This window comes from Grampus griseus (assembly GCF_964374135.1).
Source record: "Grampus griseus genome assembly, chromosome: 2".
NCBI classification, from domain to species: Eukaryota; Metazoa; Chordata; class Mammalia; order Artiodactyla; family Delphinidae; genus Grampus; species Grampus griseus.
In genome coordinates, this window is record NC_139018.1 from 133,672,470 (window position 1) to 133,697,126 (window position 24,657).

A 24,657-nucleotide genomic window follows, 5' to 3' on the forward strand; every position below is an offset into this window, starting at 1 on the left:
TTAATTTCATTTCCTGCAGCTAGCGAGCCCCCATCTGGAATAGACACAATGATGCTGTTCTCTTCCACCAAGCCCCAGAGGAACAGGACCTTCACACGCTTTGCGAATGTGAGGACTTGCAAGGTGGCTGCCCCATTGCACAGATGCTAACACTGATCCCTGAGAGCCTGTGTGATCTGAGATGGTCACAGCCTGTGGTGTATCCCAGCAGGATGCACATTCAATTATTTGGGGAACTATAGAGAATTCAGAGGCTCCAGGCTGACGCCCGAGAAATCCTGATTCTGAGTGTGGCCTGGGTCTCAGCACGCTTTCAAAGGCTCTGCAGGGGACTCTCAGGTGGGTCCAGGTTTGGGAGCCTCTGGCGTCACCAAGGGGCACCTAGAATGCTCGACAGGGCACAGCGCTCCTGTTCCACTGGTCTTGCCTCATCAATAGTCTGGATCTCATGCTTTCATGCAGGGGAAACCACTCTTGATGCATAATTTGTATCTCTTGATGGAAAACAGAGATACAACAGAAAACATCGTTTTTATTTATAGTGCTTTACCCGGGATGACACAACTTTACAAACTAATATGGTCTGGACATTGCTGAAACCTTTGCAATTACTTACCCCCAGAGTATTTAAAAGCAAAGAGAGCCTCCAGAAAGCCCATAGATAAACTCCTCTGTGGATGAATTAATTTCCAACTAATTGTGAGAAATTACTACTGATTATTAAACATCATTCCAAATCACTCACAGAATCTTTATTATGAATAATTTTGGTGACTAATTGAAGGAAGATGAAGGAAATCCTTTTCCCCCCTGGGTGAAGGCACATTGTTCCTGCCGAGGTAGCTGTGTGTTTGCAGGATCCCCATGGCGGCCACAGTCTGGTCTTCTCCGAAAGGGGGAAATATCCTTTTCTCTACCCAGTGGTGGGAGAAAGAGTGAGTGGAGATTGAGGTGGGCTTGTGCTGGCAGGAGGATTTCACTCACAGATGTTGTAGTGGGGTGAATAGTGGCCTCCCAAATATATGTTCACCTCCTAACCCTGGAACCTGTGAGGTGCTTTATTTGGAAACAGCATCTTTGCACATGTATTTAAATTAGGGCTCTCGAGATCATCCTGCTTACCCTGATGGGCCCTACATCCAATGACAAGTGTCCTTAGCAGAGATAGGAGAGGGGACACACAGACACAGAGCAAAAGGCCACGTGAAGACAAGGCGGACACTGGAGTGACATGGCTACGCGGCAGGGAATGCCTGGAGCCCCAGAAGCTGGACAGGGCAAGGACAGATTCTCCCCTGGAGCCTTCAGAGGGAGCGCTCGGAATTCTGAGCCCCAGAACTCTAGGGGAATCCATTTCTCTTGTGTGAAGCTACTGAGTTGGTGGAAATTTGTTACAGCAGTCCGTTTCCTCGGACTGCCTCACAGGGCTGCTGACCGGGGGTGAGTAACGCAGGTGGCAGCTGTTGGGGTGTAAGGTGAAGGCCGAGGGCCCAGCCAGGGGCCCTCAGAAGAGGCCTTGAATGAGGGGAGGCAGAACGGTGGTGACAGGAGTCAGCTCCTTCAGATGCTTTCTCAGCTGCTAGGGCTCCAATCTCACACCTCTCTACTCCCCACACTTTCTCAGGCCCCAAATCCAAGCCTCAAGAACCTGGGGGTAGGGGCATCTTGACGATGAGCCCACCTGAAGGGGGAAGCTCCCTGCTCTGTATGGTCGCTATGGTCAAGGCTGACCGCCATGCCCTAGCCCCCTGTTCTCAGCTTCCTCTCCATGATGATGGGCTGGGAAGGTGGGGCTGTGATAGTCAAGGCTTTCCTGTCTGGTCCTGGTTACTGCACCGACCTCCTCACCTCCATTCCCTCCTCCTGATGGGTGCTCCAGCAACACAGCACAAACACCAGACTTCAGGCAGCAGCTTGGCATGCCTGGCAAACTCCTAATTATCCTTCAAAACCCATTGCTCCTGGTAAGCCTTTCCTGGCCAGCCCTCTTAGCCCCCTTACAAAATGGAGTACTCTCCTCAGTATGATCTATCTCCACCTATTTATATGAGGCAACACCGCCTCATGTGTACATCACACTGCCCTGCTCTATCTTTGTTACATTTGTGCCTCCTGCCAGCATGTCTGATTCATGTCAACGCCCCCGGCTCCCAGCACAATGTCTGCAAGTGAATGGTTGGGTTATACTGACCACTCTTTGCTGCGTCTATCACAGCTCTGTCAAAGTCAAGAGGCCAAAGTGCTGACATTGGAATCCCTTCCTTACAGTTCCCCATTCCCGCCACCCAGCAATGTCTGCACTGCTCTGGAAACATCACTCTGCAAAGATCAGGACAAGAGCTGTTCTCTGGCTAAAACAGACCTCTCCCTTTGTGGTTAGGTGTCCCATCAGCTCCTGGGTCACCTGATGCCCAGTTGTAGCTTTTCTTCATGTCATCAGGGAGTGGCTGCCTACTCAAGCCACACGGGCTGTGGGAGGAGACAGCTCTCCAAAGACAAATGGGAGGACCATCGCCGCTGAAAGGGGATGGATGCCAGGCAAGGACTGCTGCTTTGGGGTCCTCTGGGAGAAGCCATCTGTGATCCCCCCCGCCCCTGGCTCTCACTGCTGCTGACCCAAGAGCCTCACTCCCTCCAAACCCAGGACCTCAGCCAGTTGCTCCTGTCACTTCCCCGGCCTGAGTCGCCGCACACATGTGCTGGGCTGCCGGGCTTGCCTGGGGTTTTTATTTCCAATTGATCAGTGAGAGATGAAACCTGCTTCAGCGGGAGGTAAACATTTTATTTCTATCCTGACTTCTTTAGATGATGGAGAGCGGCAATTTGCCAGCTTGTGCCAAAGAAGGCCAAGTCTGTCTCTTGTCCTAGAGGTAATTACCACTACCTGATCCTCAGAGAGAGCGTTTGGTTGTGTCTCCACTTGGCCGAGGCTGGTTGGATGTTGCGCTTAAAGCCTTCATTACTTCTGTCAACAACAGCCGGGGACGAGGAGCCATTTATTACAACTTCAGCTCTGGAAGGGGGAAAAAGAAAGAGGAAGAGGGGAGACATGATCTTTTAGCAAGCCAATGACAAGTCTAACAGTTTTGCTTTTGCACAAGCTTGAATGTAAACTTCTTCGGAGGAGCAAAATTGCAGTTATTACCTGAGAAGGAAAGGAAGTCTATTTATCTTCTAGAATGCACCAACTCTCTCCCTCAGGTATTACCTACATATATTCTGGGAGACAGGAAGGGGGTGATGAACTCTCTTTCTCCCCACCCCCAACCCCCAATGTTTCCTCCCAGTGAAACCTAGCCGTCACTGTCCTAATAGTAATACTTCTTCAAGCCGCTTTTGTGAAACTCCGAAGAGCAGTTGAATTAAGAACCAAGTATCATAAGATGGTTTACAAACTTAATAAAGAGGAAACAAAAACTCACGTTGGGGCAATGGGATGTAGCTTTATCTCATTATCCCTCGTTTGTAAGATGCCACTTCAAACGTCTGTGTAGTTCCAGAGTTATCCTAGCTCTGTTTCTCTCTCCCACTAGATTGTAAACAGGGGAGTTCCCTCACTCATTTCTATATTCCCCAATGGTCTAACATAGCAGCTGCTAAATAAATGTTTGTTGAATTTGAATTTGAATTTGACCTTGGGGAGGTGCCTGGATGGATGAAGTTGCTGGCTGGCTCTGAATGCCCGGGGCCAATCATAATTCTGGGTGCATACCATCTTTCCACCTGACTCAGGCGTTACAGGACCCGCTTGAATTCAGATGTTTGAAATATATGCTAGTAGGTTTCTATGAAACTAGGTTACGATTACATCTCAAAAGGCAGTGTAGGAGCCAGCCTGCCTCTGCCGGATGCACACAGATGCATGTGGGTCACATCGCAAGTTCCTTTTGTCTGTGCTGACAGCAGATTCTCTCAGCTAGAATGATAAGTGGATTTCTGATGCCAAATTCTGGAGCTTTAAAGAATTCAAAGCAAACAACGATGTCCTCTGCATTTATCTTGGAACAGCCAAGTTAGAAAAGATGAAATCCTTTTAACAGGTCTAAACCCAACGCTCTATTTTGCTTTTTGTAGGTAGAAAGGAATTTATTTGGGGGTGCACTTTCTCCCCACATACCTCCATTCCCAATATTCCTGACTCCTCTGGCCGATATTACTTGTGTGGGATTCAAAAATATGTAACTTTTGCAGAGAACAGAAAATTCAAGGGTTTTGAGTAAGGTGGATGCATTCCCCCAGCCTGCAGGCTTAAAGGGAAGCTATGAAAGGAAACAAGACCTGACCCTTTGCAATTTTTGCTGTTTTCACGAACAGAAGCAGAGGGTGTAGTGAAAAGATTTCATAAGCTGTGTGACTATGGGCAAATCACTTTATCTCTCTGAGCCTGTTTCCCCATTTATAGAAAGAAGGTATAGAAGAGGAAGATATCTTCTGGATGGGGACTGGGTAGGGTCCAACCATAGCCAGTGGCAAGCCTGAGTTTGTTGGCTTGCAAGGCGTTTGCTCACACTCCTGTATCAAGCTGTCTTCTGGCCAAAGACCGTCATCCGAGGAAACACTCTTAGAATTTAGGGTGTGCCTTCAGTAATCAAGGTTAACATTTCTCAATTGACTTCCTAAATATTTTTAAGAGGTCTCAGCAAAGTTCCTGAATGCTCTATTTTCTATCTTTACCTCCTGGACAAGCCATCTACCACAATGAAATTGGGTGAAAGTCCTGATTCCTTTCAGAGTCTCTTTTATTCGGCAAAAATTCAAGTTATGAATAAGCTCATTGGTAGCTCAAGTGCCTCCAAGTGAGTGGGCTCTTTTGCAGAAAGAGACTCTTACTCATCTGAATTTTCTATCTCTGCAGCCTCTAGACCTTGGGCCATTTCACGGGCTCTCCTATCGACAACTCCCCCCGCCCCCCCCCAAAAGTGATTAGGGAAACGCAAAGCCAAAGTGAAGCGAAACAGATCTCTTTGCTATTTGCTAAGTAAGAAGGGCACCATCCAGCAAAGAGGAGAAGCAGATTAATAGCTGCCTTACAGCAAAAACAAATGAACACAAAATCTAATTTACAAACCTATTAGATTTGCTATGTAAGCTGTTCACAGCTGATCTGATTGTACCTCTGCCTCCAGAATTCCTGCAAGACAAAGGAAATACATTATTTATAAACCCAGCTCTTCTTTGCAAAGCCCTCTTCAGTTGCCAGGAGATCTCACAGCCCGCCTTGGAGGACTACAGAGGGACAATGAAATCTCACCTAGGCCTCTCCAGAAATGGGCAACCTCCTGACCCAGCCACAAACCCAGGCATTTTCAAGGAAGTAGGCCTCCTAGATCCTCCCCGGCCTCTCCCTTGGACATTGTTTCAATTCTCACCAAGGTTTCCACTTGAGGATTTCATTTGAGCTTTGAGACAAACTCCTTTGTCTCCTCTGGTTAAGCCCATAGGCTAGCACGCTTGAGCCTGACTAAGCACCTGCTGCAGCATGACTCAGTATTTCCTTTAGCCGGACTCATCCTTTGCCCCTGGTCTTCGCTGGCCGTCACTCACCTGTGGTAAGACGTTGTCCATCACATGATCTCCAAACTTGAGACATCAGAAGTCCAACAGAGGCAGCAAGACTGACTCAACCAGTGCCTCCAACCAAATGTGAGAATGATTTGCTTTTTGGGGGCAGGAAAAATAATATTTAATGGTGTCACTTTACCAGGGAGCAGGAGATGAGTGAGTAATGGGGTCCTTTGCGTCTTCCTCTGGAGGAAAAGGTTTTTGGAGTAAAAGCATTCTAAGGCCCTTTCCAGCCCCACCATCTCTTCAGTTCTGTCAGATTCCATTCTGGATGGGGGCCATGAAGTTTCACCCTGCTTCGCTAATCACACTGGGCCAAGGGGAGAGATGAATCCATCTGCCCCTGGTACCCAGCCCACTTTGTGCTCTGTGTGTGTTTTTTTAAAAGTTGTACGTGAGACTAATTATTTTTATTAAGTTAAATAGTTTTTTCACCACTGATTTATAGGATATGTGGTTTGAGGAGATATTTCTTCACACTTTTCTCATTTTTTTTTTGGAGAGCTATAATTTTTTTGCGATTTTATTTTAATTTTTGAATTAACTTTTATTGGAGTATAGTTGCTTTACAATGTTGTGTTAGTTTCTACTGTACAGCAAAGTGAATCAGATATATGTATACATATGTCCCCTCTTTTTTGGATTTCCTTCTCATTTAGGTCACCACAGAGCACTGAGTAGAGCTCCCCGTGCTATACAGTAGGTTCTCATTAGTTATCTATTTTATACATAGTATCAATAGTGTATATATGTCAAGCCCAATCTCCCAATTCATCCCACCCCCCTTTGCCCCACCGGTGTCCATACGTTTGTTCTCTACGTCTGTATCTCTATTTCTGCTTTGCAAATAAGATCATCTATCATTTTTTAACATCTATCATTTTTTAAAAGTTCCATCTAGCCTTTCAGTCAAGGTGTTGGCACACTCCAAAGAAATAATTAAAATCACTGCAAAAGCTGTATATTTAAAGAATCCTGTGATTTAATAAGAACTCTTTGGGGGAAGTTAATGCCTAACTCCTCACTGGTTTTAAATCTGGATTTTTCTATCTGCTTTCTTTAGGATTCACATACTTGTAGATATAACATTGTGTGTGTGTGCGCACGCGTGTGTCTTTTCCTGATAGACTGAAATGTCCTTTCAACGTTATTTGGCAACAGGAAATATTCTGCCTCTTAGCTGGATGACCAGGCAACAGGACGTGTGCTATGACTCACCCAGTGCCTCATCTCAGGTCTCCCTTCAGGTCTCAAATTTCATTACACACAGTCTAATTCTTAATTACACAGAGTATCATTGGTTCTTCACATTTAAATCAATGCGTAATATCTCTTTTTTGTCTCTCTTCATTTACCCTTGGGATGGCGGCTTTCTCACACATCTAATCCAAGGGTCTGGGAATACCTGGCCATCTCTGGCCTGTAGCCATAATCTACTTAGGTCAGCGCCCAAGGGCTTTCCTGGGCCCGCTGCTGTCCACATGACACTGACCTTTCACATGTCCTGACCCTGACCCCAGTCCTCAAAATCAGCACTCCTTGGGGGAGGGAAGACTTGCTGGGCCAGATATTAAGTCAAGTAAGTAATTAAAAGTGTGGTCATAGCTCAATACTAATGAAAGGTTATTGGAACAAAAAAGATTGTCTAGAAATGCTGCACATGAGAATTGATGTATGATTTTTAAAAATCATTATCAACGAGAAATTCAATAAATGGTTTGAAGTAGTTGATTAATAATCTGGAGGTGAGTTGGAGGGAAATCATGTAAGTGTTCCCTGACTTATAAATTTCAAGTGGATTTAACTAGTGTTTCTCAGACTTTAGTAATTCTCATATTCCTATCAGCAGTTTGCCATATTTTGTTTATCACCCATACTACTATCTATTAAGTTTTTAAATGGACTCATCTTTTAAAAACTTCTTAACCTACACAACACCATCCGTGAAAATATGGGTTCGATATCATGATTATATACTCATTTGAAAAGAACACAAAACCATTACCACAAAAATATTTACCAATGGAATTCCTAAAATCATCTTACTTATTACCAAGCATACTTATAGCACCTCTGGGGAAGACTGAATTAAACAGTTAAATATTTAAAGAAGACAACCCATACAAAGTTGGTAAGAAAATGGAAGAGGATATTTATCAAATCTTGATGAGGTGTGAGGAATATATGTGAAGGACTTTTAAAATTCAGAAGTGGAAGAAGAAATCCTAAGAGAAAATATAATTTTAAAAAAACCTTCATAAAAATTTAAAATTCTGCTTATACAAACAGCAAACCTCAACAAACTCTGCTCAGCACCTTTCTTGAAATCTGAGAGGACTCCAGGTGAGGTGAGCACTGCATCTGTGCATCTATCTGGTTTAACGCAACCAGGGGTTTGGAGAGGACTCAATGCTGAGCAACAACTTCCTCCTGCTTTCTCTTCTCCTGCCTCCAGGCCAGGTCCTGGGGAGCATCCAGTCCTGCTGACGTGGGCACCACAAACCATGCACTTTTTCATACCAGTCCTTCCTCTAACTCTGGGTTTCCCCACCTCGGCACTATTGATATTTCAATGTGGGTGTTGGGGGTTGGGCAGCTACCTGTGCATTGTAGGGTGTTCTAGCTGCATCCCTGGCCTCTACCCACTTTATGCCAGGAGCAGCCCTCCCCACACCCCCAAACTGTGACAACTAAAAGTGCCTCCAGACATTGTCAAATGTCCCCTGGGGCAGGGAGGCAAAATGGCCTCCATTTGAGAACCTCTGCTTTGATGTTTGTTTTCTACCTAATGCCTCTGAGAAGATGAATCCCCTCCATCAGCCAACCCATCCCATCACCTTCCTATGCTAAACCCCAAGCCCAACACCTGTGCTTCCCCTCAAAACCATCTTAGTTTTCAATTCTCAGCCACCTTTTCCTTCTCTTCCTAAAGCATTCTATTACAGCATTTGTCACCTTTTCATATTTAATTATTTCATGGAATCACAGATGGGAGACTTGAAAGAAATTTTGTCATTGACATAGTCTAAACTCCTCCTCTTATAGTTGAAGAAACCAAGGTCTAGAGATTGGTTTCTGGTTTCATCTTCCTCAGCTGCTCGCCACACTAGAAGGGAAGCCCCTGGATTGTGTGCATTAACCATGTCTTTTACTTTCTTTATCTGATGCTTTGACATCTGGGACCTTGCTGACTGTGGAGGGACAGCTCCTCTCAGGGTTAGCAAATTCCTAGAGATAGTAAACAACTGGCCTGGGAGTGCACCTTTCAAATACAAATCAACTAATCTAGAGCCCATACCCCTGCCACCTCCCTTAGTGGGATCTTATTCTCTGGGCCACTGTCCACCTGCCATAATCACCTGGAGCTAGGTACCAGACATCTATGCATCTATCTGGTTTAATATAACGAGGGGTTACAGTTGTCCCAGACAGGTAGGACAGCTCCTATGCCCCAGAGTCTGCTGAAGTTATCCAAACTAGCCAATCTTAAGCCTGCTTACCCTGTTTCACCCTTCCTTCCTATGGAAACCACAATAAAGGCTTTTGTCCACAGTTCCCCCTCCCCTCCCTCCTAAGTGATCTGGTGCTACTTCATGTGGCCCTGCATGATGTGGTGTGCCACCCCTCTTGGAATGTGGGAGTATAAACACTACATTTTCAATGGTGGTCATCTCCTGATCTGTTGGCCTGACCATACCTAAATAATAATAAAACCTATATTAAAACAGGGGGACCCTGTTTTGTTCACCTTCCCAGCCTTGCATAGTACTTTGTCCAGCTGGGGCTCAGTGAATCAAATCTAACTTCAGTGCTAAGTGGGACTTTTCTTTCAAAGTCTTCCCTGCAGTTTGCATGCTGTGTTCACACATATTACTTATACCTGTACAAGACACAGTTTCACCTCTCAGATACCCAGAGAATGGGGCAGACTGTCATTCAAAGAAACTCAGGTTGCAGATAATTTGGCTCAAAATGAATCACATGAATTGGCAAGGGATTTTTTTTTCTAATTAGGTTTTGCCTCCATTGTTATTAAAATAAGCTTACATCCCTTGTGATTGGGGAATGCTGATACCTGCTTGGTTGAGTGACAGAGGAAGATGATCAGGTGAGAAAAATTTGCTAAAGATAATTCATCAACTTCTGAAATCATAGAAACAAAGATGCTTAGGTCATCCAAATGAGTAAATATGTGGGAAAGCTCTTTTCACACTATAAAGAACTCTATAAAACAAGGTATAATATTAGTAATAATCCCTGTCCACTTGACCCTGCCCGTTATTCTCAGCCATAGTGAGGATGGAGTCTGATTACTCCAAAGCTCTACATTTTAAGATGTCAGTCTCCTTTCCACCATGAACATAATACTCTTTCCGAGCAGTAAACTAAGACAAAAAATAAAAATAGCCTGTTTAAAAAAATTATAACAGGGACTTCCCTGGCGGTCCAGTGGTTAAGACTTTGCCTTCCAACGCAGCGGGTGCGAGTCCAATCCCTGGTCAGGGAGCTAACAGAAGCAATATTGTAACAAATTCAATAAAGACTTTAAAAGTGGTCCACATCAAAAACATCTTAAAAAAATAATAACATGCATAGTTGGATTTGTTTTCAGTGAAAAGCAATTAGCAAACCTGAAAACTGCATTTCTGTTTAGCCTCTTCATCCAAGCCCAGTTGTTTTATAGGTAAGGTCATGTTTCAGTGTGCTGGGGTCTCATAGCTGTGTTAGAATCTCCCACATCCTTGGTTCCTCACTGAAGAGTCAGGCTCAGTAAATGAACTTTCAAGAGCTGAAAGCTTTAATTAAGTGTGCGGACCCAACTTAAACAGTTGATTAGTCCTGAGAATAAAAGATTAAACTAAAACACAATTCATGAATTTGCAGATGATTCTTCCGTTACAGTTTTGGGAAGATACTGAACGTGTGCTTTCAACTTGTGCATATAAACCACTGGGGGTCCTGCCTGTTGATCCTCCAAGCACACATTATAAGGATGTGGCCCCACAAACACATGGTAGGGAGAAAAGAAGGAAAAGGATGATTTGCAGTCATTCACATGAACAGAGCAAGGGATTCCAACAGGGTTCAAGGGTGTTTTTTTAAAGACTTTTTCTTTTTTGTGGTGAAATATACATAACATAAAATTTCCATGTTATCCCTTTTTAAGTGTACGATTCAGTGGCATCCAATATATTCACAATATTGTGGAGCCATCACCAGCATTTATCTCTAGAATTTTTTCATCACCCCCAACAGAAACTCTATACCCATTAAACAATAATTCCCCAATCCCTGCTCCCCCAACCCCCTAGTACTCTATTCTATCCTATTCTTCTATTTCTGTGAATGTGCCTACTCTAGATATTTTTTGTAAGTGGAATCATACAATATTTGTCCTTTTATGCCTGGCTTCTTTGACTTAATAAAGTATTTCAGGGTTCATCCATGGAGTAGCATGTCGGAAGCCTAGCTTTGGATGTGGCCATTCTCAGGAGCTAGAATATCACAGAGACGGGGGAAGGAAAGTCCCTTCCAAAGTGTTTGTGTCTGGATCATTGAGCACCTGTGATTAGGACAGGAGCAGAAGTCCCACCAGCTGACAAGTGCTTGGGGCTCAAGAGCTCAGGGGCTCTTCTGCCCAGAGCATACTTGGCTAGGAACTTCCTGAAATTTTTGCTGGCAAATTGAGCTTTGATGTCCATTTCCTCCTCCATTTGAAGAGCTGGTCGTACTTGGCCAAGTGCTCAGATGGGCAAGGGGGCACCTCCCTTGGTTGGTCCAGTGCAGATCCAGTCACAAGGCTGGCAATGACAGTATCTTCAGTTTCCCTGGCACAGTGAGAAATATGGTGCCCCATCCTTTGGACTGGGCCAGTTTGAACTCCTGAAAAACTCTGTCACAGGGTCTTTTTCATTCATTCTGAGCAGAAGGCAGTTGCACAGGGTCCTTGCCCATAGGCTTGGGAATACTTTTCAGGTTGGTCACTGTGCAACCATCCCCTACCACCTGGGCACCACCTCCACTAGTGGAGAACTTCCAAGCTTTACAGTCATACTGGCCTAAGGCATGTTCAGTGGATGCCACTAGGTAGTCCTTGATGAAGGACTTGTACTCATTCACCAACTCATCAGATTGATGTAATGGCTGGGGTCATCAGGAGACCCAAAGTTCAAGGTCATACTTTCCAAACTCTAAGGGTTAGATGCTGCTGCATCTGTGCCATTCACCAGGCTTTCCCATCACATTCCACAGCAACTCCAAGGCCCTGAATTCTTTAGGATATAAGTTGGCAAACTTTTCCTTAAAGGGCCAGACAGCAAATATTTTAGGCTTTGTGGGCCAAGGCGAAAAATTGAAGATCTTATGCAGATGAAGATACTTAAACAACAAAAGAGAAAACAAATTTCAACAAAGTTCTTATTGATGAAATTAAAAATATAATAATAATGATTGAGTACATTATTTTGGGTAACAGGTCTGTTAATAAGAAGAATGTAATTGTTTTTTGGGGGATGAGACTTTAGTTAACTGAGGTTCAAAGTTAGTGTTCCTGTCATCATGGTAGAAAGGTGGCCTCATTCCTCTATAGAGCCTTCCCTTGCTTCTCTGAAACACTGTTACCTTCCCTCTGGTGAACTCACCGGATTGTGTCACCTGAATCTCCCTTTTGGACTTATACTCTATACACCCTAACAGTGTTGGAGAACTTGTCATATGGGGAAGCAAGTTAAGAGCACAAGCTCTGAGATAAGACTCCCAGTGTCTGCATTCCAGCTGAACTAATCATTAGCTGTGTGATCTTTGACTACTGCTAACCTATCTAGAAGCTTCCATTTGTTTCCTCATCTAAAAAAATGAGTAATAGTATCTACTTCACGGAGTTTTTATAAAGATTAAGTGAGCTAATGAGTGCAGAGATTAAAACAGTGCATGACATATCATAAAGCACTTGGTATTAATGTTATACTTATTTAGATTTTTTTGCAACCCTTTAAAACTGTAAAATCGTTTCAGCTGGAGAGCCACACGATAACAGGTAGCTGCCCTGTGAGGTAGGGTAGGCTTTGACCTGTGAGGTAGGCTTTGACCTGTGAGCTGTGCTTTGCTAATTCCTTCTCTAGGATGTTAGGAGCAAAATGCCCCTCCACAAAGCATCTCTGCCCCATTTCTGATGACATCCTTCTGGTCGAGGTAGGCTTCTGCTGCCCTGAGCACGGCTTTCCTGAAGTCACAGCTCCAACAGTGAGGATCAAAAACTCCTGTACTGTCGTCTTGTTAGCAGCGTGAAAACTACCCTGGATCACAATGAAAGCTGGCACTGGCCAGTCACTTCCGCACTGCCAGCCAGGACTCAGTGTGACGGTACAGGGGGCCCCCTCTCAGCAGCTCCGGCTTTACAGGCAGCAAACGACACTTCTGGTATGATGTTCGCACCAAATTTAGGTTTATTCCCAGTGCCACCCGTATCTGACACCAGTTTGTTACCCTCCTCCGGGTCCACCCACTCAGCTTCCAGCTCTTCAGGCCAGGTCTAACACCTTCACTGATGTGCTCGACAGTCTTTGAGATGCCTTTTCCTATTTAGCAAGTCTCATCATGGCACTGGAGCTCTTGGACCTCACAGACACTGAAACGCTGCTGGGCATAGAGCTCCGAAGAGACCAGTGTAGGTTTCAGCCTTGACAACGGTGTTTCCATGACAATTGATACCTCTGGCTTCTGTGGGTGTTGTAGGTGCTAACAGGAGGGTTACAGTAGCAAGCTCATGGGCTTCTGTCTTCTTATGCCCACCTCACTGAATGCTCAGCTCCTTCTTCTGCCATCCTCTCTTCCTTCACGTTAAATATTAGCTTGGTTTGATGTATCCGCTGGCTGCAATTTCAGCAAACTTTTGTTTGGTAATCAGCTTCCATCAGTGTTCAAAAAGGTACCAGCTCACTCTTGACTCTTCCCTCTGCTCCACCTCAGAAAATATTCGTGAGAACGGAGGACTTTGATTCCAGTCAATTTCCCCAGCCTCTTATACTAGTCATCTGCACATCAGAAAAGTAAACAAGCCACTTGGATGCCAAGCATTTCCCATAACACTTATTCCTGATCTTTTCTCTTTCTCATCATGACCAACAACCAGGAGAGAGACCATATAATTTATCATCCAGACCAAACACTTTCGCAGTAAACCGAGGCACCAGCCAGAAACGATACATGAACTGGGATGACCAACTCATGTGGTACTGGTCCTCCTCCAATCTACACTCATTTTATAAAGGAGACAGACTTTATAATACAAAGACTTCTAAGAGAATGATGCGTTCCAAATCCAGACCACTCAAAACCCCAGAAACCAACGCAGTTAAAAGTCAGAGACGATACATATTTCTGCAGTTGGTTGAACTGGAGCTGGTGAAAGCTGTCAGTAGAGAAGACTTCTCCAGTAAGTAGTTCATGGCTATGGAGCCTTTTCTGAGTCCCTCCCGCCCCACTTCTGAAGAGCCTTCTTTACAGTGAACCAGCGTCCCTTGACCTGCCTTGGTGTCCTGGTCACACCTGCAGCAAGGTTCTCCCTACACTCAGCTACCACTGCAGCTTCACCTAGCACATGGCTTCGCCACCAGCCCCTAGACTGGGGCCAAGCCTAGGACAGGGTCCTGATCATCTCTGCATTACCATGGAGGGGTGGAGGTCACATATCTCCTGCACATCCAATGTGCTGCAAAGAGGACTGCTGAATGAATAGATGAGTCAAAAAAGCTGAAGCCATCCCTTCGCTGTAGAGAAGAGGATTCAGCCCCCGCTGGAAGCATGTCTCGGGGAGGAAGAAGGGAAACCCCAGCCTCACTCCCACCACCACTGCCCACCTACCCACACCTGCCAGGAGTGCTCCAGATACAGGGCCTTCGCACTGGCTGTTCCCTCTCCCTGGAACATTTTTCCAACAGATACCCCATGGCTCACTCCTCTCTTTCCCCCTTTTCAAATCTTGGCTCATATCGGACCTTCTCAGAGTGGCCTTCCCTGACCATCCCATTTAACATAGCATCTGCTGTCCTACTCCCCCCACGGTGGCCCTTCCCACTCCCATCCCCTTTTGTCTTCTCATCACCATATCATGTATCTTGTGTACGGTCTGCCTCTGCCACAGGAGTGTAAGTTCCATGATGGAAGCACTGTGTCTATCTTGTTGACGGCTGCACCCCTAGTGCCTGGAGGTCATCAGAAGTCAGTGAATATTTACAAATAGAAGGAATCTGTCTCCTCCCGTCCTTTGTTGCAAGAAGCCAGCTGTCCTCTTATCCAAACCCAGGACCTCCACCTGTGTTTGGAATTGCATCCCTTCCTGCCTCTGGCGATTCTTATTCCATCAACTACTTCTTCTCTCTTCCCCATATAGTTAAAGCTTCATTTCAGCTGCATAATAATTCTGGTCTTTATCTTGGACCTTGTATATGCCAGATTCTGTCCTACAAATTTTATGTTATTTCATTTAAGCCTGACAGTAGCCCGAGAATGTAGAAATGATGATCCATTTCTACCTGAGAGGAAACAGAGGGACAGAGAAGGGGAAAATCCTGCCCGGGGCCACACAACTACTAAGAAGGGATGTCAGGATTTGAACCCAGCAGGCTGGCTCAGACCAGCGCCTTACGACTCTGCCATGTTGCTGGCTCATCCCCACTAGCATTTATATATATATGTTTGCTTTTCTCATCTTCAATAAACGACCCAACTTTTCTTTCATACACCCCTCAGCTACTTCTCTGTCTCTTTCCAGCACTTTGCAAACTTCTACCCTGTCTATGATTCCTTGCTCCACCCTCTCCCCCTACAACTCCATTCTGGTTCATGTCCCCAACACTCTATCAAAAGCACTCTTGTATGAACACCTTGTGATGGGCATGTCTGTCCCCATCTTATTTGAACTCTGTCAACATTTGGTGGCACGTCCTCCTTCCTGGATAAGTAAAGTTGGGACTTCCTGGTTCTGGCCACAGGGTGGCCCTGGACAAACCTTCTCCCGCTGGAAGAAATAAGCTACTGGGAAGAGACATGATAAACGATCCCAAGTGAAGAGAAGGGTTAGAGTCCTCAGGGCATCTTTAAGATTCCTTCTGGCTCTGAAAATCCATTATTTTAAATCACACTCTTCTCAACACTTTAAGGTTCCATTAATAATGACATAAAATCCCTCCTTGATTCTTTCTGTTCCCCTAACAGAGGGTGCCCCCCAATTAAAAAAATCTCAATTTTTCTCTATATTCACACCCAACAAGATTTTGTCCAGCATTACTTTCTATCAAAATATAGAAAATATTTTTCTTACAAAATATTAGTTTTATAAAATTTTCAGATAAAAAATATGGTTGAATATTTTTGTCAACATCTTCCTGCCCCCACCAAAATTTACTCCCCAAGAGCGATGGCTTCACTATTCCAGGTGACAATCCCAGTCCCAGACGTACATGTTAACAAAACACATCCTTAGGAAGGGGATGTGGATTCCAAGAGAACAGTAAAAATTATTAATAACTTCATTTGCTTGAGCTCCACCCTGTGCCAGGCACTATACCAGTGGCATGTTAATTTTCATATTTTGGTTTTAGAAATAGGACGTGCAGGCTCAAAAAGTTTAAGTGATTTGCCCAGGGTCACCCCCAGCAAATAAACTGTCAGAGCAGGGATTCAGTTTGCATATAGTCCAACCACGTGTGCCTGCAGAACACTGGCTCCTGCACCCTGCCCTTCACCTGCTGCATGTAAGAATTTATTACACAGTCAAAGAGATGCCAGAGACTTAAGAGGAAGCAAAGGTTACTCAACAAGTAGTTGCGAGACACTTGGTGAGCTAATTGGGAAAATATTCAAGTCAGATTCTCCACTGGCACCACACCAATAAGGACAAAATGCGGTCTAGCCATTAAAAACTACGCTTAGGAAGAGTTTTATATGAAAATTCATTCAATCCTATTTTAGTCCATTTGGGCAGCTAGAACATAATACCGTAGTCTGGGCTTATAAACAACACCAATTGATTGCTCACAGTTCTGGAGGCTGGAAGTCTGAGGTCAGGGTGCCAGCATGGCCAGATGAGGGCCCTCTTCTAGGTCACAGACGTCTTTTATCCTCACATGGCGGAAAGGGTGAGGGGTCTCTCTGAAGCCTCTTCTATAAGGGCACTAACCCCATTCATGAGGCCTCCACCCTCATGACCTAATCACCCCCAAAGGCCCCATCTCCAAATACCATCACATTGGGCATTAGGATTCCAAACATGTGAATTTGCGGGGTGGAGGACACAAACATTCAAACCATAGCACTTCCACTGGCCCGTCACTTAGCGTCCACTATTGACAGTTGCTGCGGCCTCCTGCTGCAGACACAGTGTTAGCCTTGGCTGTCGTTTTCCGTTTTTTTATTGTATTAGAAATATACCACTGCAGAACCTTAACGGAGAGGTTGGCAGCCCTGAAAACTTCTCATTTCATTCATGTCACACGGTGTGGATAAATCCGTGCTCTTTAAAGAGAAGCAGAACGTCTGTCCGACGGGCCGTGCTCTGCTCTTGAACCCGCCTCGCTGGGACTTGAAAGCTCTCTGCCTTAAGCCGGCCTTTCTTCCCTCCCCTTTGTTCACTTCTTGACAGACCTGCATTCAGAGAGGCCGTGTCCCTATTAACACAGCTGCAGCCTTTTCCTGAGAAAACCCCTGGAGGGCACCTGGGTTGGGGACGACTTTAAAGTCACTTTTCTTCTGGGTGTTTGATATGTCTTGTCCCCTTCCCTACTCTGCGGGACCTGGATAAATGCGGCTCCCCCCCGACAGCCGACACCACTCAGGGAATGTTGCCGTCACCTGGAAGGAGGACGGCGGGACCGTCAGTAAGGGTGCTGGAGTTCTGGTTCCCAACGTGCTCTAGCTTTGCAGCCCTTGGCCTCTCGAGGTCTTGAGGTCCTTCTCTGCAAAGCGGGGTCCTGTGGTGGGATTAAAGCAAGAAGCTCCGGGCAGACGTGAATGTCAGTTGCAGTGTTGTTATTGAAGGCGATGGCTGCTGCCTTCGGGGTCAGAAGAAACCACTGCTGCGTGTGGACTCTGCTGAGGCCCCTCAGATCAGCTGTCCTCAGGGAAGCTGCCTTCCAACAGCATGGTCCATTAGGGAGAAATCAGGAGCGGTGGATGGAAGAAAATGGAATGTGTTATCTGTGGCAGGACTGTGATTCTCACCGCTGCTGCTGCTCTGTCGGATGGCTCTGCGGCCGTCCAGTGGGGAGATCTGCCCGAGATTAAATTAGTGCACTTTCTTTTCTTCAGCAAAGAAGTGCTCAGCTAACTAGCACGAGAGGCACATCTGACAGTCATGTTGCCAAGACCTGGGTGTGGTCCATCCACCAGCCACGGGGCTGTGCCGGATGGAGCCCCAGTGGGACCCACAGGGTGTGGCCTGGTCCCTGAGTGGGTTGACGACACAACAGTTCTCCTGAACGAGACCCTGAAATGTCCCTTAGGTCCTAGATTCCCTCCTCCTTCATCAAGTGTCAACACTCCTCCAGGTTTTCCTTGAAACTCTTCTCTGCTGCTCCCTCCCAGGCCTTCCCCCTAGGCCCTTCCCCTAGATGTCAGGGTTGCTCAGAGCCCACCCTTAGCCCTGGAGAAGCCCCGGCTTCCATTGTTCATCTACATGCCCACAACTCCTGATGCACTTCCAGGTTCCAGAATCACAGAGCAGCCTAGTCACCGCCACACAGTCCTCAGACCTGACCGGCACTCACACCCCCAACCTGCTCTCCCCCAGGTTTCCCTCAGGGAATGGTACCCACCCAGTCATGCAGAATCAGGGTGCTGTGGACACTCCCCATCCTCTCTCACCAGGTTTCCCCTCCAAGATCACCCAGCCTTCAGACTCTCCCACCTGAGGACAGCAGGTGCCTTCCCTCAGGTTCCCCGCCATGGTTTCTCTCTTACCTCCCTGTCCGCAGAGAGTCATCCTTTGCCAAACGCTCCCACGTGGGACCCGGATTTCCAAAATGCAAAGGGCAACATGGCGCTTCCTCCTTGAAGTGGGTTCCCTCACCGAGCCCCATTGCTTTCAAAATAAAGTTCGGGTTCCTTAGCATAGCACAGAAGACTCTGAGTCTGTCCTCATCTTCACTTTCTCACACATCCACCTGCTAACTCCACCAAGCAATGGGCAGTTTCAGGAACGTGTGAGTCAGATCACAAGATTGTGCCTTTGAACGTTATCCTCTCTCTCCAGAACCCTTTATTCTGTTTTCCATTTTCTTAATTCAGAGTTTATGACTTGCCAGCCCCAGGTCGTATCTGGCCTGGGGAGCTTGCACAATATTAAATCTTTTAGGATTAAGAGGCCAATGGTAAAAACTCAAGGGATTAGTCATTATAAAATATCTTAAGTTTTGGCTTCTTTTGAACAATCAGAACCCTGAACCATAGTAACTAGTGGAGATGAGAAGCAGCTGTGCCTCACTTTGGGGGCGGGGTATAAACTATATTTTCCCACAGTCCACATCACTCCTTACTGTCTTACACTGTACTGTTTCACTTATTTATGTGACCTGACTAGACCTTGAAGGCATTTGAGTTTGAGATCCCTAGACCCACTCCTACTCAGGTAGCAAAACTCAGCTCATGTCACCTTCTCCATGACCTTCCCTGACTCAGAAGCCCCACTTATGCCAGGTACAGCAACGCTACGGGACCTGAGGGTGTATAGGAAGTGGCAGGGAGTACTAGTTCCTTGCTCCCTTTCAATGACAACTGACAAGATGCTTATTGATAAAATCAACCAGAGCAGAAGAGGAACACCCAGAGGCACCGTCGTCCCCACCCCACACACAATATTCAGAAGACAAAAGTTCTGGAAAAGAAAATTTGGGAGCTCCATTCTCCCTATGATGTGGCACAAGGCTGCTTTCTTGGACTTGCTGATTGAATCACTAACTGATAGACTAGTAATGGAAAGCCAGCCCTGGCTCTGGAGGGATACTTAGCCCTAACGCCTCAGGTGTGAGCTGTGGTCTCCGTCCCCACTCCCCAGCGCATGTTCTGTGGGAGTCCAAGGCTCTGGGGAGGAATTGGGGGGTGGTTCTGCCCTTTGGGTCCCCCTTGTGAGCTGCTTTCTGATTGCTTTTGAGAAAAGCCCCGAGACAGTGCTCAGGATGGAGAAAATGAACTCCAGCCCTGTTGCTTCAGGGCACGGAAAGTGACATCAGCCAACAAATATCACTGCAGCTGGTAGCAGGTGGGGGGTGGGATGCGGATGGGCATAGGGAAGATGCTGGCACCCAAGGCTGTGTCCAGGTTGATGCTAGAATCGGGTGTCTGAATGGGGACTTGAGGAGACATCTGCTCAGACGGATAGTGGAGAAGCGACCATGACCAGAGTTAACACTGACTAGGCACTTACCACGGGGCAGACACGGACCAAACCCTCACTGTGGATTTTCTCCTTTTGTCCCTATCGCAGCCCTAAGAGGTGGGCCTTTTAATGACTCCCATTTTGTTTAGGGATGTTAAGCATCATATCCAAGGGTTTACAGGGAAGAGGGAGCTGGGGCAGGATTTGAACCTGGCTCTGTCTGACGGATTATCTCCAAATCAGGAACTTGGTGCAAGAGGTTGGGGTGGAGTGGTGGTGAAAGTCTGAGCTCAGTCAGAACCGGGGCATGCTGTAACGGGAGCAAACCCAGAAGAGAAGCCAGAGAGCAGGGCCAGACGGGCATCGTACCTGGGACTCTACACCTGACTCCAGACATGCCCGCAACTCCAGCTGCCACAGCTGAGAGGAGGAGGTGTGAAGCCATGTCAGGACAGGCGGAGTGTACAAGTGACCCGGGGTTGTTCCATACCTCTTGATTCCCACCCCTCATTCTAGGAGACTTTGACCTTAACACTTTGAATATTTCCAGCAGCTTTGGACAGGAAGTTCAGGCTGTGCAGAAGGCTGGGAACCTGGTTCCCGTTCTAAAGAAGTACAAAGGAGAGGAACAAAGATGGGTTAACAGGAAGCCCCCCTCCTTTGATTTTCCTCTTGCCCTAAGCATTAGGCCAGACATCCAGGGTGGGCTGGGGCCTGAGGCGGCATCACAGTCACAGGCCTGCCTACCTCCAAGGTCTGGGCTGGTGGCTCTGGACGGTGCCCAGGGGACAGTGGCCCAAGTTGTCACTAAGGGCTCTGCATCTGAGGGCTGCTTCAGAGCCTCACCCTCTTTCCATTTCTCCTGCCATCACATTCCTGTAGAAAGTGCCAGGGGAGAAGGCTAGGGTGGAGGGGGACACCCCGGCCCCTCCTTGAGGTTTAGAATAATTAAGAGGCAAAGAGAATTCTCTACCTCCTGACTGACAGGTGGACAGGAAATTTAACCCTTTTTTTTTCTAGATAGTAGAACACCTGCACACGCTTTGCATGGGCACATTCAGAACCAGGTGATGCTGTGGGCGGGAGCAGGGAGAGGATACACAGAGCCTACCCATCCCCTGGCAGAGGGGATGGGAGAAAGGGATCTAGCCTCTTGTTTTCTTTCATCCAACACTGTCGTTAACATGGGCTTTGGTGAGATCCCTAACTCCACCCTCACTAGCGGAATATGGAAAACGGAGCTTCCTCACCTCTTAAAATGAGTAAACCATGAAGAGTAAAAGAGATAATGATTACGTATAAACAGCTTGCCAGATGCTATTTTAAATTTTATTTTTATTGTTGTTCCTATTAAACTTTTCTGAGAAGAGAGAGTAGGTCATAGCTGAATTCTTCTTCCTTCTCTTCTTTTTGTTCTAATTAACGTGCACGATGGGCCCCGGGCTGGGCTCTGGGGTCACAGTGGGGGATGGAGACAGTCTCCTGTCTGAAGGTGCTTAAAATTGAAATCTGGAGACAAGAAACACTCACACACATACACATACAGGAAACACTGCAGCAAAGGAACAGAATCATAACCGCCCATCCGTACACTGGGTGATGCTAAGAAGAAACGAGGAGAAGCAGTGATTAGAGACTGAGGGTATACTTGGGAGCAGGCAGGGAAGAGCTGTTTGGGGGGGTGGCATTTTGTCAGAACCCCAGGATACGAGGAGGGCAGCCTCGAAAGGGCTGTGGGAAGAGCATCAGGCAGAGGGGTCTGCACAAGCCATGGTCCCAAAGCAAGAGGAGCCTGATGGGTGAATGGATCCCAATCTTCCCTCATGTAAAATTCATGTTGTTTCTGGGCCCTCCTCGCCCCAGAAGATGGTCTCTGAATCTTCATCCCCACCTCTGTTTATTGGTCCCATTTTCTCCTCAAGATTGTGACTTTCTCATATAACCTCTCCCTCTTTCCTTCTCTCCCCTCATTGCTTCTTTACCTTATTTTTACAAATACACTTTTTAATTTTAAAAATATTCTCCTTCTGCCTGGTCCTGCTCTCGACCTGCTTCTCTTTGCCTCTCAAACCTCTAGCAAGGCCAGACTGTAATCATGGCCCCCTTTTATCAGGGACCTCTCTGAAATCTCGCATCACCTCACCACACCAAGGAAAGAGGTCTCTCAACTGTCACCCAGGGCCCGCTGATGCCCCAGCCCCACTGATGCCCTGGAGCATCCTCATCCCATGCGCCCTTCCGCCGGGGGTGCTTGCCCCCCCTTGGTCACAGCTTTGGTCTCTCCGTTCTCCCCTCACTTCTTTGTCCTTCTCCACGCCCTTTGCTCCCTTGGTTCCTCCTTCCAACTCTCTAAATGAGGGCAAAGACCGAAGCTTAATCCTGGGGTCTCTGCTACGTTAAAGATGGCTACACTCATGGCTTCAACCGTCTCCCTCCAAATGGCTTCTGATCTCCATCTCAGCTCTGACCTCTCTCCTAAATATTATTCACTTACATACTGGTTACAGTTGCCCACCATCCAGGTGACTATGGACAAGTCCCTTCCCATCTTGGGGTGTCATCGCTGTACCTGGAAAATACAGGGGAATGGGCTGGCTGGTCTCTTTTGTACCTACACTCCAATAATTGGTGATTCAATGATTTTTAAATGTCTTCGGTCCTACGCAGATGAACTCTATCCTGTTAAAATCATCATGTTTAAAGTCAAACTCACCATTGGACCTTAAGGCACAGCTTTCCCTCTGGATTCCAATACCCACAGTGGGCTCGGCCATCACTGACCATCCCAGAGTATTGTCATGTCTCCTCTGTAACCAAGACTCCCTAGCTCTCTCTTCCTTTCCATTTGTAGCCCCTACCCCCCAGCCCAGACCCTCCATGCTGCTCCTATAGATGACCTGGGTGGTCTCCCTAGCTTCTGCCCCTTCCAGCAACATACAGTCTACACATTCCTGTTCAAAACATTTCAAGGGTCTCAATTGTTCACAGCAGCTCCTCTTCAGCTTTGTGGAATCCTTTAAAATGTATGGCTCCTCTGCCCAGAGAAATGCCTAAGATTTCAAGAGGTTCATGGATCTCCTAAAACCCATCACAGACTCTTTAGAGGTCTTTGGACCCCAGATTAGACCAAAGCAACCCCCCAAAGAATCAAGTGTGAGTTCCTCGGCTCCTGACGGCCTGGCTCTGCACCCCATGTCCTATCGTATTTTCCTCCACCCTCAGGTCGTCCCGAAGCCCCCCACTCCAGCCAAGCCCCAAAGGTAGGAACAGCTCTTTGATGTGCACTTGAACCTTCTTTGTCTCAGGCCATTCTCCCCATCTGGATCATCAATTTCATTCTTCTTCCAGCTAAGTCTTGGACCATTCCTTCAGGTTCCCACCCTGATCCCACCTCGTCTAGAAAATGTTTCTCTTGCCACCGCCCTTTGTGGGGACTCCCTCTTTGGAGCTCCTACAGATCTGAATCATCATCACTAGGAGCACAAGATTGTCAGTTTTTGCTTCTGTGACATGGCAGGGCTCACCACTGAGGACAGGGACGCTTACTAGGTTGAGATGCTTGCTGGTGATAACGAATCTTCCTGATAACTGAAGGAAGAAGGCTTCCGAAATCCTCCAATTGAGCTATGACTGATGCCAGCTTTTCTATATTTTATTACATACACTCACATGCTTTTCTAAAATGTGGCACATTGAGCATAATTTATCAGGAACACCCATCCTGCTGTAATAGAATGATTCTCCAAGTGGTACTGAGAGGCGGGGAATAAAGATGCTGCTGAGCCTGTCTTGCCAGTTCATCAAGAGGCTTCGTTGAGATGTGAAAGCATCCACTGTGATGCCTGGCATGTGGCAGACCCTCAGTGTGTAAGTTTGCCTTCCACCTCCCTTAGAGTGGCTTTTTCCCCTTTTAAATGTAGAGCAGGTGGTAGGTGAAAATAGCTCAGCACCTTCTTATTGCCCTACTCTAAGATTTCAGGGCAAGGAATTTAGAGGCATAGAAAAAGGATTAGCTATTTCCAGTGAGTCTGGACTCACTCAACAGGGAAGGTATCCAGTGGTGATGCTTTGCAGCTAGAGAAGACCTGTGGGGTTGTTGAACCTCATTTACAGATGGGGAAATTGAGGCCCTGAGAGCTTAGGGCCTGCCCTTGAGGTGGCAGATCTCCCAGCTCTCACTCACCCCAGACATGTTTCTCATCCTCACACAGGACGATGTGTGATGCACATTCCTGTTCACAACATTTCAAGGGTCTCAACTGTTCATAGCAGCTCCTCTTCAGCTTTGTGGTATCCTTTGAGAATCCTTTAAAATGTATGGGGTCCTTCCCTGGTGGCTCAGTGGTTGGGAGTCTGCCTGCCAATGCAGGAGACAAGGGTTCGATCCCTGGTCTGGGAGGATCCCACATGCCGTGGAGTGGCTGGGCCCGTGCGCCATAACTGCTGAGCCTGTGCTCCAGAGCCCGCGAGCCACTACTGAAGCCCGTGCTGCCTAGAGCCTGTGCTCCGCAACGAGAAGCCATCGCAATGAGAAGCCCACTCACTGCAGCCAAGAGCGGCCCCCTCTCGCCACAACTAGAGAAAATCCACGTGCAGCAATGAAGACCCAACATAGCCAAAAATAAATAAATATTTTAAAATGTATGGATCCTCTGGCCAGAAAAATGCCTAAACTTTCAAGAGTTTCTCCTCCATCAGACCACAAACTCCTCAGGCACTTTTTC

General features: G+C 46.7%; 1 protein-coding gene across 2 annotated transcripts in view; it reads right to left on the bottom strand.

Annotated features, from left to right (window-relative positions):
• Window positions 1-24,657, bottom strand: part of ST8SIA2 (ST8 alpha-N-acetyl-neuraminide alpha-2,8-sialyltransferase 2) — a gene marked incomplete at both ends in the record, with an annotated part of 58,376 nt that overhangs the window by 19,638 nt on the left and 14,081 nt on the right. The window contains 2 exons of one of the 2 annotated variants that reach the window (XM_082648625.1): window positions 2,885-3,013; window positions 5,069-5,131. In XM_082648625.1, the coding sequence (XP_082504751.1) occupies window positions 2,885-3,013; window positions 5,069-5,131 (192 nt within the window). The remainder of the gene's footprint in view (window positions 1-2,884; window positions 3,014-5,068; window positions 5,132-24,657) is intronic. The other variant, XM_082648626.1, reaches the window with a different exon arrangement.